Genomic DNA, 22514 nt, shown 5'->3' with positions numbered 1-22514 from the left:
CGGCTCGTGTTATTAATGTAATGGCCCTGAACTAATAAACAAATGGGTTTCCTATCGGGAGTTGCGCAAGGCCTGATTGGCTGTACCTGTAAAGCACTTATCGATGCAGTGGTTTAGAGTGGTGAGATGGAATGCATTTGTGGAGTCAAGCCCCCCATTGGCAGGGGCGCCCCCCCCCCTACCACCTCGCAGACAATCCCACTCGACTGTTGAATTCTTGAAATGAAATCGTCAAGTCGCACAATGTTGATACAAAAGAAATCGACCAATTCTGTTGGAAGCATCTGAGCCCTCCCCAATACACGCGGAGTTGAGAGCGAGAGCAGAAATGCACGATACGCAGAAGCATTGCGTGTGTCGGTCCGTTACTCACTCTTTGAGCGTTTAATGTTTGTTTAAAGTTTGCTTAAACATTAACACTGCCGCTTGTCACCCCCCTACACCTCACACTCTGCGTTTTTAAACTGCCCCCCCCCTTCTTTAAAGTGAGTTTTGCAAGTGCGTAGTGTTTGCGAGTGAGTGGTGAGCACAGGACACAAGTGCAGTTGTGGGGGAATCAAATGTGAAATGTTGAACAAAAATAAATGGTGGAAAACTGTGGAGCGTATTTGTGTGTGTGTGGTCGACTCAGCCTCAAATGAGTACCTGGTGAGATGTGTAAACATTGCCACTGGGGAGACAAAGGCGGCCGGGCGTGGTGCTGACCACCCACCCCCCTCGTGTGCCGTGCTCGCTAACATCACTTGCCCCGACAGTCTGTTAAGGCGATACGGATGATCTTTGTCTTGTGTTTATACATACAGTATAACTGTGGAATTAATTTTAAATCCAATCGTTTAAATGTAAAAACACACAACCCACAACAATTGTAAATGTTGCGAGTTTACTCTACAACACACCAGTGTGCTGTACTCGTAAAGAATTAACTAAATGTCGAGTGGTGGCGGGTTTAACGACACATTTATAATTTTGATTTAAAGCTTTCGTGACTGCATGGATTCATATTCTTCGTTCTTTCGGTAAAGTCACGTAGAAAGGAAATAATAAAATAAATATAAAACAATTAAAATTCTCACGACGTTTCGACTGCAACACAAAGTAATCATCATCATCAGGTGTGAAATCCACAGCAAGAAAATTAGAAAAAGAAAAAAAAGTTGTTTTTCTTGCTGTGGATTTCACACCTGATGATGATTGCTTGTGTTGCAGTCGTGATAATTGTATTGTTTTATATTTTTATTATTTTATTATTTCCCTTCTACGTGACTTTACCGAAAGAACCAAGAATATGACACATTTATATTTACGCGATCTGACCCAAAACTTTTTTTTTTAATTCACGTTTAAATGTATTTAGATAAGATTCTTGCATTGCGGTAACCAAGAGATGCTGATGATGACGACGGCTTGGGGAGTCCTTTATCCAGCAGTGGATAGATCATGCGTGATTATGAAACTGCAATTTGAATCTGATATAACAGAATGTGCATATTAATGCCGCAATGAGATAAGAGGACAATGAGGCGGTTTTTTTTTTATAAAAACCGAATATTTTCAGGACCGCATTTCCTAGGTCCTGCGGAGGGCTTTGGGGGCCTTTGGGCTTCAATTCTCACCAATAAAGCTGAAACTAACACTTGGGTTTTTAATTTATATTCACGCAATATAACCCCCAAAACCCATTCTTATATTATGGATATTGGTCGCGAAAGCCTACGTGTTAAACTCATGCCATATGATTCTTTCGGTAAAGTCACGTAGAAGGCTTAGAATTCATGAAATTTTAACTCCTACGAGTAAGAAATTAACAGACACTAACATTGAGGAAAATGATTTTCTTTCAAACACGTGTTGACCATTCCTAATGCTATGTTAGAAAAGTCAAGTGTACATATTCACCAACATTTACACGAGGCACTTTTTGAAATAAATCCTTAACATAATTGTTTCTTACCTTGTCTTCGTTCTTCTTCTGCTCACAACAAACTCTCATCGAATTATTTCCACTCCGTTTCACAGCGGAGACATCGCTGTTTAAATTAGTTATTTTTTTAAATGTAGCTTTAAAAACATTATACTGGTAGGAACCTCCTGGATACACCAGCCCACAGGGGATTATTGTGTCCGTCGTGCAGGGAGGGGCTGGGTGGGGAGGGTGGGGGGTGGGAGGGGCTGGGTGGGGAGGGGTGGGGCTGGGTGGGGAGTTTGGGGAGGGTGGGGAGGGGCTGGGTGGGGAGGGTGGGGCTGGGTGGGGGGTGGGAGGGGTGGGGCTGGGTGGGGAGGGGCTGGTCACCCCGTGGTGCCCTTATAAAACTCAACGTTTAACCTACTCACGCCGGCTTGTGCCCGCCCTCACAGTCGGGCATATTTGCGGAATACACCACGCCGCCGTTGACCCTGCAGGCCATTGACCGAGCAACCCAACGTTCCTACCAGCTCCCTCCGCAGCAGGAATGGGTTTTGTCCAGAGTCGCGTTGGTAGATGATGGTTCGTGAAGGTGAAGATTTTGTGCCGTAAATCGATCGCTGGTTGGCCTTATATATAGACGTCGTAAACGTGCGTCGCAAATCGTCCTGTCGTAAACCGGATGTAACGATTCCCCAAACTTTCAATAATCAATTTCGCTCGCATTTAAAAATACGTTAAAATCAATACTTAGTTGAATACGAACGTCTCACAAATGTTATGCGCTTTTAATTTTTTGGTTTTAAAAAAATCCTCACACAGTCACAGACAAACTCACACTTGCTCCCGATTGGCTGTATTCGAATTTCCCGCCAAGCGCTGGACCAATCAACACACTCACATCAGCCGGGGTTGGGCATATTGTTGAGTTCATGGGTTCAGCTTCTAATGTGTAATACGAAATGTAAAGTCGACCTGCCTTCTGCTTATTCGTTGTGGGAAATATAAATACACTCAATCTTGATTTGAAAATTTCGTGACTTTACCGAAAGAACCAAAAAGTATAAATACACTCGTTGATTTATATCGTGCTTCTATGTATGTATATATATAGAGTTGTATAGATATAAGGGTGTGTTAAATTTCACCTTTCCAGAACATCGTTATAGTTTACATTATTCACTCGGCCACGGTTTACACAATACGTGTACATACCTATTCTTTCGGTCACGTAGATAGAAAATTCTTATGAAAAAAAATAAAAGCAAAAACTCACGACGTTTCGATCGCGACACAAGCGGTCTTCATCAGGCAGAGAGAAAGAAAAAATACCACTTGTGTTGCGACCGAAACACCGTGGTTTTTTTTGCTTATATTTTTTTTATTAAATTGATTTTACATTTTCTATCCACGTGATTTTACCCAAAGAACCAAGGAATATGAATTCCTGCAGTCACGAAAGTGTACATAGCTGCCAACCCTTTATCAGTGCCTACTTTATTACGGACCAATTCAGACCTTATTGGTCACCCCCTGCCCCTATAAATCTCAACGTTCATCCTACAAAGTGCCATCACAAGGGAGAAACACAGACAGACACAAATTACGGGTTTTGTTGCCCGTATTGAAACGGCTGTACGCCGTATGGACCTGAAAACTCAATTACCCTGTACAAGAATACGGGGTAAACTGTATGGGTTGACAGATATGCGTGTATCATCATCAGCCATTGCCTCTATGCCAATGTTCTTCATTGCAAGGCACCTGGTGGCCTTTAGTGTGGCCCCTGACGTGCGGCCCCCGTGCTGTCAAGCCCCAATGGTTTAAAATGTGGCGGCCCTCCTCACACTGATGATGTCTTATCGGCGATGGTGCCCCCCCCCCTGAAAATCAGGAAAGAACACTGCCTATGTAGTGCTCGATAAAGGCGTCACCGCACCTCCTCCATCCCTCATGATCCATCGCTGCTACCATCCATATCACTCGTGCACATCGACTGATCTCATCGCTCCATCTCCACGATGGCCACGCTATCTCCTTTGGTTTCCATTTCCATCGCTGGTCTCGTCCATCACCCATAATGCCGTCCAACCATGCGGTCTTGCCCACAGAGCCATGCCAAGGGTACACAGCGAATCGGGGCGACTGCCCCGGGCCCCGCACTTGGGGGGGGGGGGGAGCGCTTAAACGTCACGGTGTAAGATGAAATACACGGGTTTGCTTTTGCCCCGGGCCCCGCAACCCCACCCCCGATTATGGACGTCCCTGACCGCCCAAGCCAATTCACTTGTCTTGCCAGCGTGCATCTAAAACGTGATTACAATTCACGTTGCCTCTTACAACGGGAGGAGGCCGGGGGGGAAACATCGTTCCGAGCGCTTAGGGAATTCTGTCGGTCTCCTTGCAACGTCGCCTGTGCGCCAGCGACGTGGGATATTTTTAAAGTGGGACAGTCAATCTGGGCCGCCAACATGGCTATATATAGGGGGCGGGAGGGAGCAATGGGTGATGTGCGATGGTCGGTTGTTGGTCCCTCCTATATTTAGGGGATGGATGTGGCAGGTTGACATTCAGGGGACAACTGCACTGCTGCAACAGGCGTGGTCGCTCGCTCGATCACTCCCCCCACCCACTCCCAAAGTCACAGGCATATCTTTTACAGGGGAGATGACTTTGCTTGCTGATATGCACTGATAAAACCAGAGCTCCTCTAATCTTCTGTTTTGTTCTGATGGTCCAACATCGTAAAAAATGTAACGTCTGCTTTTAGGCCAGAGTTTGGCCAAAAAACGTCTTTGCGGGTCACAATTTGGACCACGGGCCTCCAGTTAAGACAACTTTGGTGTAGACCATTGGCAAACACCTACCTGGCACACGAAAGGCAGGTGCAGCCCCAGCACAGAAAGTCCGTGGTTTGCAGGATCAATAGCGAAACAGTAATGATTCAAGGCCCTTTTTGACAATCCACTGCTGGGTTAAGCTCTTGCCACGCCAGTCGTTCATCGGGGGGTTATTCGACCATACTTCACGCTGGATCAGTGCCGGTCACACGGTAGTTAGGGTATCGCTCGCCACCACGTATGGTAGCCGTGGCAGGTACAATCAAACTCTGGTCGCCAGATCCATAGCGCACTGCACTAATCACTCTGCCACTTCCCTCCACGAGGCTGAGACTTAACCCAGCAGCTGGAATTTGGTGCACGCAGCGCCTGTGGCTTTGCCCTGACTCTTGTTCCATAGGCAACGTCACAGGGTAATGTTCTCCACTGAGTTTGGAGGGATTCCCACAACTCTCTCATCAGGACAAGGGAGGGTGGATAGCAGCAGCAGAAGCAGCAACAGCAGCACTCATCTGTGCCTGCCTTTCTGATACTAATACTAAGATATTGCCACCAAGTGCTTCGGATTTGTATTTAATTCGCACAGCAATCGAGGTCTGTAATCATCATTTTTAAATCTCAGTGGACGCCACCTATGGGCGTGACAATGAGCTTGACTTTGGATGCCCGCGTGGTGAGTGATTGGTAGGGTTGTTGTTGCTGCTGCTGCTGCTGCTGCAAGGGCAGAGCGTGCCAAATTGATCAAGCATCGTGGGTTGGGATGCGGGGGACGAGCGGGCATGGGGTGTGGTTTGTGGGAGGCTTAGCGAATGCTGACACGACGGTTAGTGATCGCGTTGGTGCACAATGGGCAACGCAGCTGACATCTGCTGTCCCTCAAGCCACGAGCTTTGTCGGCAGTAAGAGCGGGGTGCTGGTCAGCGGTCCACATAAGCTGCGTTGTTTGGTGGAGTTTTACGCATTTCAAAATATGAGCTGCGCACGTGTGTATGTTGAACTTCTTTCGCACCCTACTTAGTCGACCGTGCAAATCGGAGGTGCGGGGGAAGGACAACAAACTAAACACAAAAAAGCAGTTTTAAAGAAATGAGTTTTCACATCTAGATTTAAAAGTGCATGGCTCCAGTGGCATCCTAATATTAATGCAAGGCCTTTTATAAAATGTTTTGTTGTTGTGAATTTTCCCCAACTTCACCCCGATTGTGTTAAAACTGAAAAAGTTTGCGCGCGCAAAAATTGAAACAACCACGGAGAGATGAAGGCTTCCGTGGAGTGACATTGAGAGAAGAGGAGCACGGTTCGATCTTCTGGCACGGGAAAATGTTTTCCACTGCGTGTCGGTTGTCACGGTCGTGTGCTGTATGGCCCTGTGGTGTGCGCTGGGGTCGTGTCTCACGTGTTGTTCGGCACGAGGTCCCACGTCTCGTTTCACGTCCTGGGAGCTTACACCTCCCCCCCACACCCACGCCTCCTATCCGCCGAGAAGTAGAAATAGTCACACCGCAGTCCATCAATAACACGGTCAGCTTATGGTGGGGTAAAATGTGAGTACTCTCACATGGCCCACGTGGAAGGGTAGGCCAAATACAATCTAGAAGGGCTCTTTGGAGCTCTCCCTCTACTGGGGGCCTTCCGCCAGCAGTGGCATGAATAGGAAATTGCAGGGCTGCACCTCTACTGTTCACCCTTTACGATCATCTTATTCGGATTAAGGCAGACTTTTGTCTTGTCCAGCAAATGTTTTTGATTTAAAGCGTTCGTGACTGCAGGGATTCATATTCTGGTTCAGGGTGCATCCTATAATCTGGTAGATGTATGTGACTCGATTTGTATAATCTGGTAGGTGTGTGTGACTAGATTTGTATAATCTGGTAGGTGTGTGTGTGACTCGATCTGTATAACTATATTGACTACGTTTGGAGAGCGTTTTACTTTCCAGCACGTCTTGTAAACCAGATAACACGAATATGATATTACTACAACTACTACTCTTTGGCGTGTAGCCTCTCAGCTGATTCCTACATAGGGGGCAAAAATAAAATGCGTTTAAAAACAAACACAACCTGAAGTTATTATCTTGCTTCCCGACCCATCCCATCCTTGCTCCTAGCCTCCTATGGAAACCGCCTGAATCGCTTTATCCGACACTACGAGGGACTCAGCTACAGCACGGAGGAGCTACACGCCAAGCACACGCGTGCCCGTCGCGCTATCTCCCCTCTCCAGCAGGAGCTGGCACTCACCTTTCAGGCGCACGGCAGGTGAGGGTCGGTGGGGCAGGTGAGGGTCGGCGGGTGGGGGTGTACTAGGCGGGTGGGGGTCTACGGGGGGGTGGGGGTCAACGGGCGGGTGGGGGTGTACTAGGCGGGTGGGGGTCTACGGGGGGGGGGGGTGGGGGTCAACGGGCGGGTGGGGGTGTACTAGGCGGGTGGGGGTCTATGGGGCGGGTGGGGGTCTACGGGGGCGGTGGGGGTCAACGGGCGGGTGGGGGTGTACTTGGCGAGTGGGGGTAGGGGGCGGGTGGGGTCTACGGGGGCGGGTGGGGGCTAGGGGGCGGGTGGGGGTCTACGAGGCGGGTGGGGGTCTAGGGGGCGGGTGGGGGGCTAGGGGGCGGGTGGGGGTCTACGAGGCGGGTGGGGGCTAGGGGGCGGGTGGGGGTCTACGAGGCGGGTGGGGGTCTAGGGGGCGGGTGGGGGTCTAGGAGGCGGGTGGGGGTCTAGGGGGCGGGTGGGGGTCTAGGGGCGGGTGGGGGTCTACGGGGCGGGGTCAACGGGCGGGTGGGGGTCCACCGGGCGGGTTCATTAAGCAGCACAGTTTTGCCAGCTGCTTAACGAAATTGAAGTCACTACATGTCACTAAGGTGACCTTCTAATGTTGTCAAAATGTAAATATATCACCTGTTATACAGAATAAACAGATACAAGAATGGCTCCTTTATGCCTGCAATCTCTCCTAAATCTGCGTCGTATTCTCATCCCAGACAGTCGCTCGATGTGTCGCGGGTCACTTTGATCAATCTTGTCGTTAGGGGAACCCAATAATAATATATCTAAGAAACTTGGAAGCATTGGCGATCTTAGCGACACTGTTGCCGAGTGAGGAGCATGTGCGGTGTCTTCAGGGGAGCGGTAGTGTAGCGGCTAGCGCACTGCACTACGAACCCGGCGACCGGGAGTTCAATCCCCGCTCACAACCAATACCAGTGGCGAATATTTGAACCGATGCTAGGCCTCTTCTAGGTCGACTCATCATTAAATGATAACCCAGTGCGGTGTATAAACATCAGCACTGGGGAGACAAAGGTGGCTGGGCTTGGTGTTAGGCTGCCCACCCCTTTGTGCGCCGTTCCGTCCTTCGTGGGTGCTCGCTCACCGCCCTTGCCCTGTCTGGGGGATCTTTGTCTTTGGTGTTTTTAGGCACTTTGATCTGCGCATGAGGAGGGACACCCGAGTATTCAGCGATGGCTTCAAGGTGCAGACATCCCAGGGTCTGGAGGAAGCCGACACCTCGCACATCTACACGGGCAGCCTACACGGTGAGGCGTGGGAGGCACTGCCTCTTCACGTGGGAGGGAGCGGTGGGTGCGTGGGGGGGGTGGGGGTACAGCGGAATGACGTCACAAAGTGGGGCACGAGGAGCCAAGGGGCGGTGTGGCAGGCGTGGGTTTTTGCTTGTCATTTTTCCCGAATGACCTGTCCCGATTGTGCCATCGATGTAAAGTCACCAGACGCAGTATCTCACAAAACAGACCCCAATCCTGTGTGCGAGAAAACGCCCCGTGGATGTAGATGTCACAGAGCTACCTCTGGCAGTCCTTATTCAAGAAAAGGGGCACCACTTTCCCAGCTGCTGGGCATGTGACAGGAATGTCGTCAAATGATAGCCAATTCATTATTTTAATTCTCAGAGGTGGAATTTATCCAAATTAAGCGCAAAACCAAATTAATTGTGATCAGGGGTTTTTGTTGTTATTGTGCAGTCATTGTTGACCAGTCTGAGCCCATCAGCTCGCCGCACTTGAGAACCCGGTTGAATCGCCAGTGGCTGAGTCTAAGGTTTGATCCCAGGATCTCTGCGATGCCGGCTCGGCGCTTTGACCTCTCGGGCTTTGCGTTGTCAACATGCGGCGATATCTCTCTCTGTGCGCGCGCGGGCAGGGGAGAAGGGCAGCCTCTGCCACGGAGCGGTGATGGACGGACGCTTCGAGGGCTTTATCGGCACGAGCAGGGGGACCTTCTACGTGGAGCGAGTGGAGCACTACCTTCTCGACATGGGGACGACGTCATCGCCGTCAACTCCGACGGGGTCATCGCCATTCCCGGCTACGTCGTCGTCATCGAAGTCACCGCTATCACCGCCACCACTGCCAGCCTTCCACTCCGTCATTTACCATGAGGATGATGTAGGTGGGTGAGTAGGTGGTGGAGCAGCTAGCTTGCTGCCCTATGAACCAGGCGACCCGAGTTCGATTCCCGTTCACGGCCACCAACTCCAGTGACAATTATTTGAAGCAGTCCTGGGCTTACCCTAGGTCGGGCTCAGCCTCAAATGAGTACCTGGTGCAGGGTGTAAAACATCGCCACTCGGGAGATGTAGGCAGCAGGGCGTGGTGCTGGCCACCCACTCCCTTGTGTGCCGTGCCGGCTTTCATAGGTGCTACTCCTAAACAGCACTTGCCCCAACAGTATACGGGGCATCTTTGTCTTTGCAGTGTTGGGTGCTTGATAAACATGTAGTGACGAATTGATTAATGGGATAAACTAGATTACTAGAATCCCGTGCTCGTGATATACGCGCAGAATAATGCCGGTAGGAATGGCTTCTTTTCAGTGTGTATATGCTACATGGAGTTTATTCACGCGAAACCATCCCTCCCCTCTCCTGTGCCAAGTTACCCCTACCGTGAGCGAAGGGATGTTTCAGACCAAAGATGACGACAATCTCATTGCTGTCGTCGAAATGTCTCTCTTGTCAATATGTTGGGCTGTCCCTGCTCGAGTCATGAACACTCACACCAATTGCTTGTGTCCGCGTCTCCACGCGTCCCATATTTCTATTTTCCTTTGTCCCCACATCCTCATGTCTCCATGCCCCCCCCCCCCCGTGTCCCCGTAACTCCATGCCTCTGGAAGGGGGGGTACATATCCCTATGCCCCCCCCCCATTATCCTATGTCCCATATCCCCATGCCCCCATGTTCCCATTCCCCATATCACCATGCCCCAATGCCCCATATTTTAATGCCCCCCCCCCCCAATGAATGCCTTCGTGTTCCCGTGTGACCACGTCGCCCGCGTTCCCATTGCCGCCGCGTCCCCCTCTCCCCCCCCCCCCACCAAAACTCTGGCGCTGCTGCTGCAGAGTTCCCGCACAAGTACGGGCCGCGAGCGGGCTGCGCTCACGACGCCGTGCTCGAGCGCATGCGGAGGTTCCAGGAGTCGGCCGTGGAGTCCGACTTGGCCGACTCGGCTCCGGGCGACGGAGCAGGAGCCGGGCCGGCGGCGGAGCGTGGCAAGCGGGCAGCGACGTCCACCGCCCCCCGGAACACGTGTCCTCTCTACATCCAGGCCGACCACACCTACTACGCCAAGTACGAGAACAAGGAGGCCGTCCTCGCACAGGTAACCAGAGGTCGCAAACGGGTTTTGATTCCTTACCCGTACCCGGCCGCACCAGGGTCGCAAACGGGTACCCGTACTCGTACCCTACCCGTACCCGGCTGGGTACGGGTAGGGTACGGGTATCGGGTACCTGATTGCGACCTCTGGGATGAAGCCATGTTGCAGGCGCGGGTGGGTTGATTCTAGGAACTTGAATTGTGAGAAGAGACAAGACGTTGGGAAATGAGTGACAAACGGTGACTCACCAGTGACTCACGGCCTACCCGTACCCGGCCGCACCAGGGTCGCAAACGGGTACCCGTACCCGACCGGGTACGGGTAGCCGGGTATCGGGTAGGGTACGGGTATCGGGTACCCGGTTGCGACCTCTGCAGGTAACCCACCGTTGTTGTTATTTGCTTTTTGATTCAGCGATTTCTAACCCAGGAAGGCTTAATTATTCACACTTGAGTCTCAAGATTCTTATTTGAGGATTCAAGATGACCCTTGCCAAGTGTTCGCAGCAGGGGGCGATGTCGCTGCTGCTGCTGCCGTGTGTCATGCCAACTGAGTGATTTGTGGGTACAAATAATACCCCGATTTACGTCTCCCCCTCGTTTTCGTAGTTTCGCAAATACGTCGTCACTTTGTGAACACCGCGACTCGATGTGCGTCGGGCAAAACCCCACACTTACGTCGCTGACAGCGTCGTCCGTCCTTTTTTCGTTATCCGTCGCCTCTCAGCCTCCGCCACCACCGACTCCGCTGTAAATCGCTTCGATGTTACACAGTGGCGTAGCTAGGATATTTTGCGCCCGTGGACGAACTATAAAATTGGCGCCCCCCCCCCCCCCCCCGTTTAATCACAAACCAAAATGTAATTACATGACATGTATTTATTTTATTTTCATTAATTTTGATGTTTTACCTACGTGACTTTACCGAAAAAACCTAAGAATATGACATGTAGGCTGTGTGTGGCGGGATATATACATTTTAGGTTGAGGTGTAGATTTGTGCAGTAGTTTCAGGCTGCCGCACCCGCCACAATAAGTTATAATGTGACGTTGTAAGCCTCATTTTGGCGCCCCTTTACCTTGGCGCCCGGGGACATATGTACCCCCCTGCCCCCCCATAGCTACGCCTCTGATGTTACGTCGTTTCAGTATTCGTCGTCGCACCTTTCAGGAATGAATCCCCGATATAACCCCGGGGGGTATTACTGCACTGTCATTTTTAAGCATTGGGATGTTTGGGCCAACGGCGGTAACATCGTACGGATTGTTTTTCTTTGGAAAGAAACCGAATAACCCGGAGGAATCTTATGCAGGACATGGGGAGAAAACACTCATATAATTTGCAAAAAGGCACCCGAGTCGGGAATTGAACCCAAATGCTTCCTGTTTTGAGGTACAAGTTAATAGAAATTAAAGTAAAAAAAACAAGTTAAATTAACAACTTAATTCCTTCTGGAAATGGAGAAGATTGTAATGACGGTAGGATGGTTTGTGAAGGGACACTTTGAGTAAAACTTGCGTTTGGAAAAACAGACACGGGCTGTTTATTCACAGGGTTATATTATCAGATGACAATAATAATCAACCAAACATTGAAACATCATATATCAAAGTAATTAAAGCAGATTAAAATAAAAAAAACAATTCAACTTCAATTACATCAAAATAAATCAACGTCATGCGGTGTTTTCCTTCAGTGATTATAATTCACGAGTTGTCCATTTGCAGTTAAATCTTCCCCGATGTTGTTCTTCGTCTCATTCCATCGCTAGCGCCATGGTTACAGTTGCCATGAACTTCACTCATCGATGGATTCCTCCGCACGCATTCAGGTCTCGGTCATGATTCAAAACGCGTCTCTGTACTCGTGCACACAACAACGAAAACTCGAAGCCACAACTGGTTTTTATATTGATGTTTTTTTATTTAGTTTTGTTGACGTGGTGACGGCGCTTTTTGAGTGGCAGACTTGTGCCAAAATGCGCCGCTTGTTCCAGAATGTTTTTGTTACTTGACTAAGTCTACCGAACTGACCGTTTTGTCTCATCCGCACTGTGTTCAACCACCATTAAAAATACAAAGACTCCCCGTATAGTCTTTACACACTGTTGGGGGCAAGTGTTGTTGAGCAAGCACCTATGACGGCCAGAATGGCACACGAGGGGGGTGGGTTGCCTGCATTGAGGCCGAATGTTTACTCCACATGGCACCAGGTACTCACTTGAGGCTGAGTAGAGGCTCAGGACCTGTTCAGATAATCGTCAATGGTGTTGGCCGTGAGCAGGGTATCGAAACTCGGGTACGCCGGGTTTGTAGCGCAGCGCGTGCTAACCGCTGCACCACCGCTCCCCATTCAGCCCGCAACACTGCAGGTCACAACACTTCTCTCGTTCCTGGGTTGCGACATCTCACGGGGGGGGGGGGGTGGGGGGGGCTGCTCACAACCCGGGATCTCCGTGGGTACCGGTTCAGGGTCTCTGACATAGCAACACCGCAGGGATCAAGCCACCGGGCCATCTCATGCATCTGCCTATTTACGATGCGTGGTTGCGTGCGTGCGCGCGCGCGGTGCTGATGCTCTGGTTGCGAATCGATGTCCCTTTGTCGCTCGCAGAAATTTTAATTCAGATGCAAATTACCGCCTGAATGACCTCCGACGAGCCTTTGTGTTGACGTGACCAATGCTGAATGATTGTTGGCGTGTTTTTTTTTTATCAGCATGTTAGCCGAGCCGTGTAGCAGCGCATATACAGGCTAAAGACTCCAATGCCCTTAGCTTTCCGCTAAAATCGCTAAATGTCCTTCCGTCAAACATTAATTTACCTCTCTGTGCATTCACAGCACTTGTTTAAACTTTGCGTTTTCCTCGCCGTTCTGTACGAATATCTTGATCCCTTGCGCAACCTCCCCCAGTTTATTCAAACAAAAATCCGTATCCATGAACGAATCTGTATGTATGTTGAACTTCTTTCGCACCGTACGTTGCCAAGCGTGCTAATCGGAGGTGCGGGGGGAAGGACAACAAAATAAAACACAGAAAGCAGTTCTAAAGAAAATGGTTTTCAATCTTGGTGATTTAAAAGTGTATGGCTCCCACTGGCTTCCTCATATAGGAGGCAAGAGCGTTCCAGACGGCCGCAGAAGCGCATCTGAAAGCGCGGCGACCGCCTTTTTTTCGATGGCCAGCCAAAAGCCCCCGCTGCCGTTGCCGAGTGTGTGTGGCAGATTTCCGTTGGGGAGCGGTGGTGCAGCGGTTAGCACGCTGCGCTATGAACCTGGCGACCCGAGTTCGATTCCCGTTCACGGCCAACACCGGTGACGATTATCTGAACTGGTCCTGGGCATCCCCTAGGTCGATTCAGCCTCAAATGAGTACCTGGTGAGGTGTGTAAACATCGCCACCAGGGAGACAAAGGCGGCCGGGCGTGGTGTTGGCCATCCACCCCCTCGTGTGCCGTGCCGGCCTTCATAGGTGCTCGCTAACAGCACTTGCCCCAACGGTCTGTTGAAGGCTGTATGGGGGATCTTTGTCTGTGTCTTGTCTCACCCCCCCCCTACAACCCCACCCCACCGTCTCGTTTTTTCTCGAGGCAGATTTCCGTGCATGTGGTTGGCATGGAGAGGGTCTATCAGTCGACCAACTTCAACGGCATCAAGGACATCAGCTTCGTGGTGAAGCGCGTGCGGGTGGGTTGAGAGAGGGCGGCGCGTGGCTTCACAACAGCGGTTTGATGACAGACCCCACCCTCCCCCGGGCTAACGTCACCAACGTTGGGCCGACGTTGGTTCAACGTTGCACGCTAACCGGAACGCCGTATTCACGTGTGCAATGTGCTGCTTAATGGGATTCTGCCACGCAATGTATGTTAGTGGTTTTGATATACATTATAGACTACGTCATGTATTTCTAAAGCATTTAATGCACATCAATGGCACCTTATACAGTATATACTATTGTACGTACTCTTTGGTTCTTTCGGTAAAGTCACGTAGGTGAAAATAAAAAAAAAATAGAATAATTTTATTATTTTCATTTTTACTAAATTAAATAAATTAAACAATTTATTTATATATATATATGTATTTTTCACCTACGCGACTTTGCCAAAAGAATCAAAGAGTATGGATCATTGCAGTCACGAAAACTTCAAATCTAGAACTATTGTACGTAATTAAGTTTGGTGCATTTAACATATATTATGCACGATATATGATGCGCTACATGCGGGGGCTAGAGGTTGTGGGCAGTCGAGGGCAGGTGCAGCAAAATCCATGAAATGATTCTCTGCTGTACCTCACTCCCCTCCTTCAACACGCACTGACCAGCAACAGGCGGGTCCATCTGTCAGTCATCCCCAACTCAGTCAACTCCACAGTGCGTGGGAGGTCTGTCCCGTGACCTCCTGCCAGCGAAGCCTCAGAGGGCACCAAAGCAGGCACAATCACCTCCCCTGAGCACAGTTGGCTGCTACGTACGGTGCGAAAGAAGTTCAGCATGCACACATACACTACAGGGGTTTTCTCACCGTACATGACCACGCTGGCCAGATCGGCTTGGTGAATTCAGCCAGCCAGTATATTTCGGGCATTGAGTGTTGTCTTGGTGTGGTCTGGGACTGTTTTTGCTGTTGTTTTACTGCCTTTCCAAAACTTGAGAATTGATTATGCAATTTAAACTTATATACTTTATTTATTTATTAAAGGGGTGCCACGGTGGCTAGGAAATGTCATCTTCCCCGCCTGGTATGCAGGTCGTGTTAATTTTTCTCCGGGTCCTCCCGATTTTCCCTCGACATTTGGAAATATGCGTTTAGGGTATTTTGGCGGCTATACATTTCAACATGATACGCCATTTAGTTGAGCTTTAATTTGTGGCCAGGTCGCTTCTGAAAAATAAGTAAATACCTTGGTGGGCTTTGCCTGGTAGGATGGGGATGGTTTAGTTTGATTTGTGTTCAGGTGTTTGGGTGATTTGTTTACCTTTCTCGTACTTTGCACTACTGCCGTGTCTTTGTACTGTTTGTTGTTGTAACGTTCTTACCCGCCCCTACTGGACTTCTGTGAAAAAGAGCTTCATAGCTCATCGGATTCCTCCTCCAGTATAAATAAATATTCTGATTCTGTGCTACGGAAGTGGTTTTTTTCAGTGGTTGCCCAGTCAGGACCAGTTCAGATATTGCTCGTAAGTGCATTGTGGGAAAGCCAACTGCACCTTGCTCTGTAAATTCCAGTAAAGTTATTCCTCTAGCGCCCAACATGAATACATTCTGTCACTTCGTGGGAACTGGTAGATATGGTTGTTTTTGGTGGTGACGGTTGTGGTGATGGTTGTTGTGGTTGTGGCCAGATCAATACGACGGAGGACGCACTCGATGCCAGCAACCCTTTCCGTTCCTCTCGCCTTGGTGTCGAGAAGTTCTTGGATCTCAACTCGGAGCAGAACCACAACGACTTCTGCCTGGCCTACGTCATGGCTGACCGCAATTTCGGAGATGGAGTGCTCGGCTTGGCCTGGGTTGGCTCTCCCACAGGTGGCAGATTCCTCTTTACACGGTGGCGAGATGTTAACTACCTCGCCTGGTATGGAAGAGGTCGTGGGTTCGATCCCACCCTTGACTCATGTATATTTGTTGTATTGCATATTCTCTCTCCGCGGAGTCGTGTGGATTTTTCTCCGGGTCTTCTGGGTTTTCCCTCCTCATTTATAAACATGTTTTGAGAGTATTTGGCTGCTATAAATTTCCACATGATAAGCCATTTTCGTTGAGCTATCATTTGTGGCCAGGTTCCTTCTGAAAAAGAGCTGTATAGCACAGTGGGGCCTTACCTGGTAAAGTCAAAATTGTTTAATTGACAAAAGTTGTGTTTTGAATGATAAATACAATTTATATTTGCCAAATGGCGCACTTCATCCACAGATCTCGTTGCGCCCACCAATGTATGGACGGTGGCACATAAACTATTTTATTTTAAAAATAAAAATAAAACAACTAAATTAAATCACGACGTTTCGGAAGCAACACAAGCATCCGTCATCAGGTGTGACTGCTCCAGAAAAATTACACGTGTCTCTAAATAGCTCTCTTCATACGCTACAGTAATTTTGCTGGAGCAGTCACACCTGATGACGGATGCATGTGTTTCTTCCGAAACGTCGTGATTTAATTTAGTTGTTTTATTTTTATTTTATTTTGTTTTCACCTAAGTGAATTTACCGAAAAAAACTACAGAGTATGGATCCTTGCAGTCACGGAAATTTCAAATCTAGAATTTTATTTTATTTTATATACAAGTTGTTTAGTTTTAGTTTAGTCTATGGGTTTTTATGCATCTCTATGAGTCTCTATGCATTTCTGTGGGTCTCTGTATCTCCATTGGTTTCTATGTATCTCTATGGGTCTCTATGTGTCTATATGGGTCTCTATGTATCTCTATGGGTCTCTCTGTATCTCCAAGTATATTTATGTGTCTCCGTACGTTTCTATGCATTTAGAGTATTTGGCTGCTATAAACTTCCACGTGATGATAAGCCACTTCGTTGAGCTATCACTTGTGATAGCCAGGCCGCTTTTGAAAAATAAGCGACATAGTTTAGTTGAACAGAAATCTCGACTGCAGAGGGCGCTCAGGCAACACTGCGTGATGGGACACAGAGCACCCTCGCCTGCGCGCGCATCATCCGAGATTCTGTGCAAAGCTTTGGTGTGCAAAGTGCCTAGACAGCCACATTTCCTCCGCACACATTGATCATTCTTTACCTTTGGCGTACACACAGCTTGCAATTGTCGATATCACAGAAATACTTCCGGGAAACCCCTTCACATGGCGTCAGGTCCACCCGGTGAGAGGTGGCACCTTCCCATCCTTCCCGCCGCATGAGAGTAATGCTTCCCGCACGACAAATTAAGGGCAGAAACAAGTTGACTTGATGACTTTGTGTAACAATTGGTGACTGGGCGTAAACTATGAATGCACTTGAAAACAAAGGTTCATCATATCCCAGTCTATGTGAGTCTACGGTTCTCTGTTGTGAGTCTATTTGAGTCACTATGCGAGCCCGTGGGTCTCTTTGAGAGTCAGTGGGGTGCGAGTTGAGACCACGACCTCGCCACAATCGAGGAATCCGTTTAATCAAAGGCAGGGGCTGAAACCTGGATTCGAACCCACGATCTCTGCTGTGGCGGTTCAGAGCTCTGACCTCCAAGCGACCCGGCCAGCTGGCTGGATGGCCGGCCAGCCGGCCGCCTGCCTGCTTGGTCCTTGTTCGAAGTCTTACGCGAACCTATTCCTTCCCGGCTCAGCGGCGTCGGGCGGCATCTGCGAGAGGAACAAGCTGTTCTCGGACCGGACTCGCAAGTCGCTCAACACGGGCATCGTGACGGTGAACAACTACGGGTCCCACGTGCCCCTCAAAGTGTCCATCATCACCATCACCCACGAGGTCGGCCACAACTTCGGCTCGCCGGTACGATCGCCGCTCGCGCACCTCTCCGTCTCCCCGATGATGAGCAGCAGCTGCCTCTGATGCATTGCCTCCCACCGCGCCCCCCACCCCCCGAAATAACCCACTTGACAAAATAAACAAGCGTGTACGATACGTTCCCATCGCGTCGCGGCAGATGCTGTCGCGACCGACCGCCTGCCTTTGTTGCCGCAAACCCTTCACGAAGGGTGCGGAAAATGTTATATCCCGCTGGCTCCTGCATCAATCCCTCCCTTGCCCTGCGAAACCACGGAGCTCGATTTCAGCTGCGGCCTTTTTCTTTGCACTTCGTTACAAAGAGTGGATGTCCAAAACTAGCCACTCCACGGTGTGACACACCAAGCTACAATTTCCTGTAATGGAGCAGGGTGGGAGGGGGGGGGCATGTGTAGAATGGAGGATGGCAGGTTATCCAGACAGGCATTCGAGTGCCACCCAGACTTTGGCGACCAGGCCGATGGCTGCGTAACAAAGCGAAGACCTAAAGCCACCTGGTGGTCGTGACGATGGTTCAGATGTCAGTCGCTGCTGATGAATGCCTTGGGTGGGAATCGAACTCGGGTTTTGTAGCGAAGGATGTCTAACCACTGCGCCACTGCTGAATTAACAGCAATCTCTAAAAAATGTAACGTAGCAGATATTCCGCCTTTTTTCCCCCCAAAAGAGACTGAACACTTTCGAATCAATTCTAGATTTGAAGCTTTCGTGACTGCAAGGATTCATATTCTTAGGTTTTTTCGGTAAAGTCACGTAGGTAAAAAATTAAAATTAGTAAAATAAAAATAAAATTCACGACGTTTCGGAGGCAACACAAGCTTCCACCTGAAGACGGAAGCTTGTGTTGCCTCCGAAACGTCGTGAATTTTATTTTTATTTTACTTTTATTAATTTTTTACCTACGTGACTTTCGAATCAGATTCAGATTGTGGAACTTCCAAACTCAGTCGAAATTTGTCCTCCCGTGTCTCCCCCCCCCCTTCCCCCCCACCACCACCACATCGCGTATCGTCACCGACCGCAGCACGACTCGGAGGCTCGCTGCATGCCCGGCGAGTCCCAGGAACGTGCGCAGAGGACGGCCGGGAACTACTTGATGTATCCCTACGCCCAGTCGGGCGACAAGCCGAACAACATGCTGTTCTCTCCGTGCAGCATCGACAGCATCAGCAAAGTGCTCAAGGCCAAGCGCAACTTGTGCTTTATCGGTACGCAGCGCGTACTCGTTGTTGTCACCGAACATAGCAGTGCACTACAAAGTGGAAGTAGGCCTTTTTAAATCCTTTATATTAAGTTCGCTTGCTTGCTTAGGACCGTGCAAATCTTTCGGTCGTTTTTTAACCCACTTCCCGTGATCCAATCGAGCTGACATTTTCCACACAGACTCGTCGTGCGTAACAATTAATGTTCGTGAAAAAAAATCCTAAATTTTACACTTTTTAGGACAAAAATATTATATTTAATTACCAATTGCTTAATGGTGCAATGCAATCATCTGACCCATAGGTGGCAGCCATCTCAAGCCAGAGGACGAGAGGACTCTAGCCGCCACGCATATAAAGGATTTATAGTGAAAAACTTTGTTTTTACGGGTTATACGTATTGATTGACTGCGTTGGCCTGGTGATTCCGAATAAGGACGACACCAGTATAAGTTTGCCTTGTTGTCCCAACCGCTGCATAAAATCGTAAACCCTTAGCCCCGAAAAACTCCCTGGATGAGAGGTGCTTCCCAGCAATTTTGGAGCTGGACCTAAAAAAACTAACAGACTATAAACTCAACTATTTTATATTTTACCAGGTAAGGCCCACTGGATTTTTTTTTCAGAAGCGACCTGGCCACAAATGATAGCTCAACGAAGTGGCTTATAATGTGGACATTTATCGCAGCCAAATACTCTAAACGCACGTTTCTAAATGTGGAGGGAAACCCCAGAGGACCCAGAGAAAAATCCACACGACCACGGCGAGAGAGAACATGCAAACAACACATATACGTGAGTCAGGGGTGGCCACAATGTACAGCTCAAGGAAGACACTTATCACGTTGAAAATTTCTAGCAGCCAAATACTCGAATCCAGTTTTCACTGGTGGCCCCTGGTGGCCTTTAGTGCGGCCCCAGACAATCCACAAACGCCCCTTGCAGGCGGTGTAGGCGGGCCCTCACATTGACGATGTCTTATCAGTGAAAGTGGCCCGCCCTTTGAAAGCTAGCGACGAACACCGCTCTAAACAGACGTTTCTAAACATTCAACTTTGCGAGCTCACTGCCCCCCTCCCCCGCAACCCCCCCCGCCCCACGTCCCCCTGCCCCCCCCCTCCCCACCGCCACAGAGTCGGACACGCCGGTGTGTGGGAACGGGCTGGTGGAGGAGGACGAGGAGTGCGACTGCGGCTTTGGGGAGGATTGCGCGGACTTGTGCTGCTTCCCCGCCAGCGCCCCCGCCGGGCAACGCTGCCGCCTGCGCCCCGACGTGGAGTGCAGGTGTGCTGCGGGGGGGGGGAGCTGCGGGGGGGGGGGGGGCTGCAGGGGGGAGGGGGCAACCCCCCCATCTCCAACCCCCGACCACCCCCCTCCCCCCCCCCGCAATCAAGACCGCTTGTCCCTATGCGCATGAGGATATGGGACCCCCCCCTCCCGGGGGCATGGAGTTATGGGGACATGGGGGGGGGGGCGTGCATGGAAACATCAAGATGTGGGCACTGTAGGCGCCATCAATCACCGCATTTTGAATGAAAATAAAAGGACGGAATTTTAAGTTGAATCGCGACCATGCAATGTGACGAAAATTGATCAAATCAGCAGCGGTGGTGAATCATAATGCCCCCTTGCAGGTCACATGACCTGGGTATGCATCAACCGAACAGCTGTCAATTGTTGTTGTTGTTGTGTCCTCTTCTAAGTGTGTTTCACGAGACGAGATAATTGCCCTTGGTAGGTGGAGCAGCTGGTCAGACTTGTTTGGGGGAATTTAACGATGCAGAAACAATTTCATGCATCCTTCTCCAACAGCCCATTTCACCCTCTTATTCACACAACAGCCAAGATGAGCATGCGTAGGACACACGGGCGAAATTTGCACGCGAGCGACGAAGAAATGAGATTGGTAGAGTGGAAAAAAAGGGCTGGAAAAGCCATCGAGGGGAGTGGCATGGGGTTTTTAAGTTCTAAAAATTACGTGCAAATAGAAGTTGCCCATTTATGATCCTGCCATCCTTCCCGCACCTCCGATCAGCACGCTTGGCTACGTACGGTGCAAAAGAAGTTCACCGTACCTACCATGTATGTCTAACTTCCTTAGCACATACATGTATGTGTGTATGCATGTTCAACTTCTTTCCCGCCGTAAGTAGTCAACCGTGCTGATTCGGAGGTGCGAGATGAAGGACATCAAACAATAAATCGACATCTCCGCATTTGCCTTTAACTCTTGACCTCTTGACCTTCGGGGCCCCCCTCTCACCCCTCCTGTGACAGCCCCAGCGAGGGCCCGTGCTGCTCGCACGAGTGCAAGTTACACGCAGCGGGGGAGCTGTGCCGGCCCGAGGCCGAGTGCTCGAAGGCCGGGGTGTGCAGCGGCGACATGGTACGTGTGTGACACGGGGGGGAGGGGTGTGGAGGTGTGGAGTGGTGATGTCGCGCGCGGTTAGCGCTACGAAGCCAGCGTCTCCGGGTTCGATTTCCCGCTGATGGCCAGCCGCCACCAGTGACGATTATCTCAACCGGTCATGGGCCTCCCCTAGGTCCATACTCTTAGTTCTTTCGGTAAAGTCACGTGGCTGTGACAGTTTCACCTGAAGACGGAAGCTTGTGTTGCCTCCGAAACGTCGTGATTTTATTGTTTTTATTTTTTATTAATTTTAATTTCATTTTTTACCTACGTGACTTTACCGAAAGAACTAAGAGTATGAATCCTTGCAGTCACGAAAGCTTCAAATCTAGAACTCTCCTAGGTCGACTCAGCCTAAAACGAGTACCTGGTGTGGTGTGTAAACATCGTCACTCGGGAAAAACGTGGGTGCTGTCCTCCCACCCCCACGAGTACCTATGCCGGCTTTCATAGGTGCTCACTCGCAGCACTTGCCCCAACAGTCTGTTCGGGCTATACGGGGATCTTTGTCTTTTGGGGTAGAGGTGCAGCCCTGCAATGTTGATTTCTCACGCCACTGCTGGTGGAACGGCCTTCGCTGGGAGTGGCGGCGCAGCGGTCAGCGTGCTGTGCTTTAAACCCGGCGGCCCGAGTTCGATTTCCCGCTCACGGTCAACATCGGTGAAAATCGCTCCACCGATTTACAAAGTTGGCTACGTACGGCACGAAAGAAGTCCAGCATACGTGCATATATATCTGATCGTGTCCTGGAGCTCCCCTAGGTTGACTCAGCCTCGGTGTGCAGCAAACATTGCCACTGGGGAGACAAAGGCGGTCGGCCGTGGTGCTGGCCACCCACCCCCTCGTGTGCCGTGCCGGCCTTCATAGGTGCTCGCTAACAGCACTTGCCCCTACAGTCTGTTAAGGCTGCACGCGGGCATCTTTGTCTTTGACTGGATAGGTGCACGCTTGGAATGACGTGTATTCTGAGAGACTTAGAAAGTTGCACACGTATCGGGGAACATAGGCAGGTGAGAGACGTCACATCGACCGCTCAGCAAAGTAAGTGGATTGTGACAGG

At 50.0% G+C, this 22514-nt stretch overlaps 1 protein-coding gene and 1 long non-coding RNA gene across 2 annotated transcripts in view; one reads left to right on the top strand and one right to left on the bottom strand.

Annotated features, from left to right (window-relative positions):
• LOC144734822 (uncharacterized) overlaps positions 1-2506 on the bottom strand; it is a 40980-nt gene extending 38474 nt beyond the window's left edge. Inside the window, exon 1 of the long non-coding RNA XR_013588550.1 lies at positions 2434-2506. This is a non-coding gene — a long non-coding RNA (uncharacterized LOC144734822). The remainder of the gene's footprint in view (positions 1-2433) is intronic.
• Positions 1-22514, top strand: part of LOC144734821 (disintegrin and metalloproteinase domain-containing protein 10-like) — a 40856-nt gene that overhangs the window by 2843 nt on the left and 15499 nt on the right. The window contains exons 2-11 of the mRNA XM_078617206.1: positions 6857-7007; positions 8163-8281; positions 8904-9152; positions 10107-10366; positions 13957-14049; positions 15710-15893; positions 17664-17827; positions 18867-19050; positions 20178-20328; positions 21322-21430. Of these exons, the coding sequence (XP_078473332.1) occupies positions 6857-7007; positions 8163-8281; positions 8904-9152; positions 10107-10366; positions 13957-14049; positions 15710-15893; positions 17664-17827; positions 18867-19050; positions 20178-20328; positions 21322-21430 (1664 nt within the window). The remainder of the gene's footprint in view (positions 1-6856; positions 7008-8162; positions 8282-8903; positions 9153-10106; positions 10367-13956; positions 14050-15709; positions 15894-17663; positions 17828-18866; positions 19051-20177; positions 20329-21321; positions 21431-22514) is intronic.

The sequence above is a fragment of the Lampetra planeri genome, chromosome 53 (genome assembly GCF_965212315.1).
Source record: "Lampetra planeri chromosome 53, kcLamPlan1.2.h2, whole genome shotgun sequence".
Taxonomy (NCBI): domain Eukaryota; kingdom Metazoa; phylum Chordata; class Hyperoartia; order Petromyzontiformes; family Petromyzontidae; genus Lampetra; species Lampetra planeri.
The sequence above is the reverse complement of the archived record's forward strand: the minus strand, read 5'-3'. Positions and strand labels throughout refer to the sequence as shown.